This window comes from Nematolebias whitei, chromosome 5, assembly GCF_014905685.2.
Source record: "Nematolebias whitei isolate Nwh7 chromosome 5, NemWhi1, whole genome shotgun sequence".
NCBI lineage: Eukaryota > Metazoa > Chordata > Actinopteri > Cyprinodontiformes > Rivulidae > Nematolebias > Nematolebias whitei.
Genome location: NC_056502.1, coordinates 34,968,960 through 34,976,759, shown reverse-complemented (window position 1 = coordinate 34,976,759; position 7,800 = coordinate 34,968,960). Strand labels below are relative to the sequence as shown.

Sequence of the window (7,800 nt, the reverse complement as noted above, 5' to 3'; positions counted from 1 at the left end):
AAAAAAAAAAAAAAAAAAAAAAAATATATATATATATATATATATATTAGTTCTAGCTATTGGCTAAATGCTCTGCAATATTTGCTCTCTCTGGATGGCTTGCTGCTGAAGTTGCTCTTTTCTATGTATGCCCTTGTTAAATTAGGATATGTTAGTAAATGTCTTTTTTTTACCTGAAGCATGTTGTATTTTTCTTTTTCTTTTTGAAGTAACCAGAATGCTTGATTTGGATGTTAAAAATCACAAATCCCCCCCCCCCCCCCCCCCCACACACACACACACAGCAAGCATTATAGTTCATTTACTTTATAAATATGTAGCCTTTTCATATAGAGACACGTTTTCGTTGTGAATAAATGTTTCTGGATGTAGAGAATGACAGAGATTAAACGTTGAATGTCAGCCATTCAAAATGAAAATTAAAAAGAAGTCAGCTGCTACTCTTACTAGTCAGGTGAACTGCATAAGGTTCAAACAGGTAGTAAGGTTCAGTTATCATTCATAAGCTGGCTGGGCTGGGTTGGGGGTGGGGGAGCAGAAAGCAACTCTGGGAGGGAGGACAAACTGTAATCAGGACCAGGCCTGAGAGTACAGAGCCAGCCTCTGCGCTGGCCCTGACTGGGTGATCAGAGACATCTTTATGTGGTTACAGGAGGGTTGATTAAGTGGCAGCTTAAAAAAAAAGAGGTTATGGAAGATAAAAGAAGCAGAAAATGAAATTTAATTGTAAGTTGAATGGATGGAAAGGAGTCGAGGGTGGGTGGGGGTCTGTTGGAGGGGAACAGAAGAAGCTGAACAGCTGCATTTATGCTTTTTATTTTACCACTGGAAAGTTTCCTGGTGATAAGTCAAGTGGAAATGATAAGCTACATTGCACAGAAAATTCCTCCCATCTTTCGACCAGCTCTTTGTTGCAGCCGTGCTTCCTTTTGACCGCGTGCCTCGCTTCCACTGAAATACATAACACAGACTCCCAGGCATGACGTATGTCTGTGTTTGCATGCCTGTCCTTCTTGTTGATTAACTCCTATCATCCGTTGCACCTACCTGGGCAGGAGGAAGACCGAGGGTCTAAAACCTTTAAACATCCTCTAAACACTGGGGCCTTGATGATGCCATGAAAACCAGCTTTGCTTGTTTTTGCCTGCTTCCAACTCCCATCATCATCATGACCAAACGGAAAAACGGGATAATGGAAGTGGAGTAAAACGGCATTGAGTTCCTTCATGTGTCTCTGTGAATTCCAGTCAAGTGTTTGAAAGCAGCAGTGCACTAGAGAGTGAAGGAGTGAGGTGGATCTGGAGAGAGAAGCCTCTGATTTATGTTGCTGGCATGGAAGAAATGTGTTTATCTACTGTTCTGCAGTGTCACGTTAGGATGTTTCTGTGAGGCAGCCAGCCACTGTATGTGTTTAGAACAAGAAGGGAGGCTGAGAGGACCCAGCTCTGCATGCCAGTTCATTGCATGCAAACTGTGTGATTCACAAAAGAAAGAAGAGCACGGAGTTTGATTTACAAGACACAGTGCAGTGTAGTTTCCCATGGCCTTGACAGCTTTAGATCTGCACTGATGAAGCCTGCCGTGGCTTAAAACTCCCAGATGGATTGTGACCAGTTTATTGTGGGTTTCCAAATTTCAAGAGCAGGTTTTAAAGAGCAAGGGCCCCAGCCAACAATGAATTAATTCCATTTATGTCCTCAGTTTGATGCAGATTGAAAGGCAGTGAAACATGCTTGAGAGTTAATTATTAAAGTATCAAATAATTCATTAGCATCAAGCTGCAGCCATGAAGTGCATATAAATTATCTCCAGTTCCCAAATACAAACAAAAGAACAGATCTGTCATGAGTGTGTACTACTAAAAGAGCATGTTTTTATTACCTTCCCAAAAGCTTTGCTCTCTGCTTCCTGCTGGGATTTCTTCGACACTCAGCACTTCATAAATACAAGTCAGTATGAGCACAGAGACCTCTTTTAAGAGTGCCTACTGAGAAGCTTCACAGAAGAAACTGTTGTTTGTGATGTTTCGTTCTCAGCACTCAAATTAATATTGCTCTTTGATGTTCTGTTTTTTTCTTCCTGTCTAATCTTTTTCTATCTTTGTCTTCCTTTTTCCCGTAGCCGAGCTGAACGTAGATCTCTTTCGTCCCCTGAAAATCAGTCCCACTTTGGCAAAGCTGGAACAGGCCAAAGCCTACCTGCAGAAAGTGCTGCCAGCCTCCACCGGGGACACCTCCAGTAAACCACCGTCTGCTTCATCCTCTCCTCAACCATCTCCTAAAAAGACTCCTCACAGGGTGTTTCCTCCTCGTTCTGACCCGCACCACGAGGCCTCGGCCCAGAGTACAGGCAGTTCTGTAAGGGCTCTGGCACTGTCCTTTCACAAGATCTCCCTTCACACAGCACAGATTGTTGTTGTCATGGAGACAGAAACCCATCCAATGAGGCCCAACATCACAGTATCATTATCGGGCTTGACAGGAAGTCTCAGCATGAAGTCGGGGCCTAAGGTAGAAGGTAAGTAAAGTACTACGATGTATTTTTTTGTCCCCAAAAATGTAAAAATGCAACTAAGTATTCTGTGTGTTTGTGCTGACAGATGTTTGATTTCTCAACCTCATAACAAACCTTACCTAGAACAACTCGTTACTATTTCTGGTTTTATACCTTTTAAAACACCAAACAGATTATGTATGTAACATCTTATTCTGTTTAATTATGACATCAATGCCACTTTTTTTTAGGGACAGTCTCATAATATGTGGAACTTTAGAGTAATCTATAATGACCTCCACAAATGGCTAATTTTCTTGTTTTAGTGAAGTGCACTAAATAGTTAAAGTAGTTCACAGGAAGCTTCAAATAATCGACACAAAATGTACAGGGAAGGATACTGGTTAATGTGCACATCTGTCAAGTCATACCTTCATCTTGTATTTAGCACTTGTCATTTGATACTGGCTCGTTTGTGTCATGCACTTGTCACTCTTCGCAGCAGCTCCTTGTGACCCTGCACAGAATCATGCTGTGCAACTTTTCTTTCTTTGCTTGATTTCAAATGATCTACTTTGTATTTGCCGAGTGGTTTTTCACAAAATATGATTGCCAGACACAGACTCTGAACAGTGCAGGCTGTTTGTAAGGATGTAACACATAGAAAAGTATATGTGCATAAATACAGGTTTTAGTGTTTCATTCATTAAGTGTGTAGATCATTTGTTTTTTTGTATATTTTATAGTCAAATATGTACTTTAACATTTGGTTTTGGACTCGTACTGAATAAAACAAGAAAAAAAGCAGTCATAGTGATGATATGGGGCCCGCTGGGGGCAAACCTGAAGAGTTATTTTTAAGGTGTGTGTGTTTGATTCCATGGATATGAGCGTGTCAGGACCTCAGACAGAGTTGTGTGTGCGTTAATATCGGAGCGTGTGTAAGAGTGTTTGTTTTTGCTTGAGAACCAAACCCTGCCTTCATCAACACTGCCTGTTATCCAGGAGGCATCGTAGTGTTTCCATTATGACAATCAGAACTGCTAATGCTAATGTAAATGAAAAGGCTTCCAGTTTCTCTCTGCCTCTGGGTGTGAGGCGGCCTGGTGTAGCAACTCACCAGGGCTTTTGAGTTTGGTTTTCACATTGTGTTATTCCTCGGCCTGTCTTTTAACTTGGACATTAGATGACAACAGAAGGATGAAAGGCAGCACTGAGCTGACGTGCCAAATGTAGAAGATAATGAGGTACACTTGGACTTGTAATTTAGCAAGTGAATGGTTTATACCTCAGTGCCACTGAGCAAAACAACCTTAGTTGATGGGGGTTCGAGGACAGAGCTGGAGCAAGGCTCCCAAAGTGCCTGCATCTGTTTTACAGATGTTGTTAATATTGGGTTACTGCAGATAAAATGATTGTCAAAAATGTTAATTAAAACCTCAAACACTTTGCAGTGTGTTTACTCAATTCTACATAACTGCACAGTGACACAATCCTCCATGTTTCTGCTCCCTTCTGACTTTCACCAGCTTTTCAGCTGTTGTCCATCTTTGTTGTGCTCACTTTGAAAAACACAGTCGAGTTTTGTGTGTGTGTGCGTGCGCGCGCACGCGCATGTGCGTGTGTGCACTCACAACTCGGAGAATTATGTATACAGCCAATTGTGCTAATATGAAAGCCATATTTTTTTTTTATGTATACCTTTCTGTGGAACAAAATACTTTTCAAGAGGTCTTTGATTTGTTCACATTAAACACAAGAAGTGTAGTGAACTATATCACCTGATGGCAAATGCAGTCAGTATCTTTGCCTGTGTGCGCATGTGTTTGTGTGTCTGTTTTCATTAAGAGCTAACTGTCTATAACTGATTAACTTTTAGAGGCAATCCACGTTAAGAGAACCACCACAGCCAACTCACAGTAGAAAATACAATCAGCTTCACATGGATGTATCTAAATGTGTTGTGGTAGTAGTTGATGGTCATTCATAACACATGAGCACAGTTACTGTGCAGAATATTTGCTTAAAACCTTGACATAATTATTTGAGAGAACATTTTTCTGTCTGTTAACAAAATATCTAATAATCTACTGAGTAGATTTTAATGAAACTTTCTGCTAAAGCTAATTAACTTTAACCAACACAAAACAGCGATACCTCAGATTTACATACACTGAGCTAAAATCCTGCTGTGGAGGTAGCTCACAGTCAAAAATGAAATAATTTCTAGTCCAAAGGAGGGCATTGGCCTGAAACGTCAATTTGTACAGTTGAAGCTTTACTGGTGTGCAGACCTTTTAAATTATATTCTTGCATGATCTTATTTCAAATATTTAAGAGAGATCCTCAAAAAACATTTGAGCATGACATCTTACAGTATTGGGTTGCTCATGCAGTTGATTTGAAGGTTTGACCTAAAGGCTACAACTCCTTCATTCCTGGGTAACTTGGTTCCAAAATTTTGGCATTAAAAGTTGTAGGCAATTATGTTTTTATGATCATACTGAAGCAAAGCTCTTTGGTTTAAGAAGTGCTATTTTACTGCACACCAACAAATAAATGAAAAACAATGTGGAAAAACTAAAATATATAAATAAATAAAAAACTTGTAGGGTTATTGTGAACAAGACAATTATATATTTTTAAAAAATATTCATATTTTTTTTAATTTTTTTTATGACATCGTTCTCTGGAACAACTAAAGAGTTCAGAAGCCTTTCAGAATATTTTGTTTTTATTTATTTATTCGTCCATCCATTATCTTTACTCGCTTCTTCCTTTTCGGGTCACGGGGGTCACTGGTGCCCATGTCCAGCCATCACCATGTGAGAGGTGGGGGACACCCTGGACAGGTCTCCAGTCCAACACAGGGACACATAGAGACAAATGAGACAAACATCCATTCACTCTCTCACACCTAGAGACAATTTCGAGTTACCAATCAGTCTACTATGAATGTTTTTGATCTGTTGGATGAAACCAGAGTACCCGAAGAAAACCCATGCAGCACGGAGAGAAAATGCAAATTCCAGAAAGACCCCTGGCCGGGATTTGATCTGGCAACCTTCTCACTGAGAGGTGGCACCTCTACCAACTGAGCCACCGTGCTGCCCTCTTTATTAATGCATTTAATTATTAGTTAATTCATTCATTTGTTTGTTTTTTGTTCCTCCTCTCTGAAACATACATTGATATAATTTACACCTCCAAATGTTGACACTGCTCACAGAAAACAACTATTTTTAAGTGTGACGCAGTGTTCCAAAGAACAAACATCAGAAGCTTTGCTCCTGAATGACACGTCAGACTAACCCACTTTATTTTTATTTTGTAGTTGTTGTTGATCACTTAAACACTCATGCAGAACTTTGTCACAACACATACGGTTCCTTTCCCTAAGGGCTCCTTCAGATAATGTTTCCAGATTTGCTGGCATTGAAGGGAGACAAACTGTCTCCAATTACACAGACTGATCTTTGATGACAGTAGATGTATCTGCTGACGTTTAGCCTTGACTGCACTGCGTCCATCACTCACCGCTCTGCTCTTTGCCGTACCAAAGAAAATGGATACCCAGAGTTTTTGCCAGAGATAAAGGTCAAGATTCTCTTTCGGTAAGGTTGAGCCTTTGAGCTGCCACAATAAGTCAGTGGAAATGACCCCCCTGGGAGTGGCTATACATGAGATGTCAGACAGGGGAATGTACTTCTACTACTGCTACAGTGTGTAACACTACTGTTGCTGCTGTTGTTTCTCTGTTGGTCTTCTGTGGCACACTGAGAATGATAGACTGTATCCTGAGCAGACTTGAAGTTTCTGTCGGGGCGTAAAACAAAAAGCAGGAGTGGGAAGGAGAGAAAAAGAGATGCAAAGGGATTTCAAATGATTATGTAAATAAGTAGTGGATGAAGAAAAAGAAGTATTGAGGAAGAGAATGAGTCAGGAAAAAGGGACAAATGGGCCATTGAGGACAAATGTGTAACAATCAAAGTTGTAAAGTAGAAAAGACAGAGTGATAAATAAAGTATGAAAAGAGAGGCTGGGTAACACCGGACATACGAGGAAACTGAACACTACTCTGAATGATCAGTGCGCACAGTTCCTTCTGCAGATGTCTTTACAATCACCCCATTCCACCCTGTATTCATCAGCAAACATTCATAGCTGCCACCCGTCCCACCCCCTGGTCCACGAAACATCTGGGGATCTGTACCTGGTCATAGCAGCCCCTTGGCCAGGGGACAAGATGGAGAGAGGGGGGATTAAGTTGACAGTGAGGTGTGTTACCAGATCCTGTGTTAATGAAAAGCAAGTGGAAGCCTTACATTCCTCCCTCCATCCATGGTTCACCACTCCCTAAGGTAGGGGGGCATTTATAGTTCAGTCAAAGAGAGGAGGGGAGTGGGCAAAGGAGAGAGAACAGATGTCCAAGGGTCCATGAAACAGGACCCTCCCTAACCCTATTCTCCCAGCTCTCTCTTACTGCCCATACAGTGCCCGTGACTTTAGAAACACACACACACACACACACACACACACACACACACACACACACACACCAGCACAGCCTGAAACTATTGCACATTATTCAGAAACACACGTGCAAACTTTTCTCCTTGGTCTTTTGCTTCTGTAGACCTCCTGTTTCTTCATGTCTTCATGGTGATTTACTCCAGCAGTTTTGCAAAGGAAAACTTATTTTTTGGGAGGAAACACCCTAAGCTGCCCATTATTTATGCCCTCCACTTTAAAATTCCAGCATTTTTCCATTTCCCAAGCCCATCTGCAAATTACAATCCATCAGTTTGTTTACTCTACTCAATTAAAGCTATTTTTGCCCATTGTAGTCAAAGAAATGTAAAAATGAGGAAAGCCAGAACAGTATGAGTTATAACAATTCATCCTGCATAGGTATGGCAAGCTAACCTAACAAACTGTTATCAATACATCATTAGTAATATAAAAATAAGTCAAAACCAAGTTGGGGGTGGGGGGCAATTCAGTTACTAACTCGTGCAGCAAAGTTAAATGTATTTGGAGTTACGGTTATAGAGTTTAAATTAGTGTAGCGAGGAACTGGCATCATAACATTGAAACATTAGAAGAAATGCCGTCATTTGTTCTATGTCTAAAACTGAGTTTAATTCAAATATCACTAACTGCTGTATAACATCATGTCTAAAGTCATACCTATATTTAGTCACATGTGTTTTTGATTATATTTAAAGACATTAACTTATTTCCCTGCAAAGCATTTCTAATATATATATATATATATATATATATATATATATATATATATATATA

General features: G+C 40.3%; 1 protein-coding gene across 1 annotated transcript in view; it reads left to right on the top strand.

The window, feature by feature from the left end:
• LOC119410390 (vacuolar protein sorting-associated protein 13B) overlaps positions 1–7,800 on the top strand; it is a 59,758-nt gene that overhangs the window by 48,212 nt on the left and 3,746 nt on the right. The window contains exons 7-8 of the mRNA XM_037677301.1: positions 2,122–2,517; positions 6,645–6,766. Coding sequence (XP_037533229.1) covers positions 2,122–2,517; positions 6,645–6,766 — 518 coding nt within the window. The remainder of the gene's footprint in view (positions 1–2,121; positions 2,518–6,644; positions 6,767–7,800) is intronic.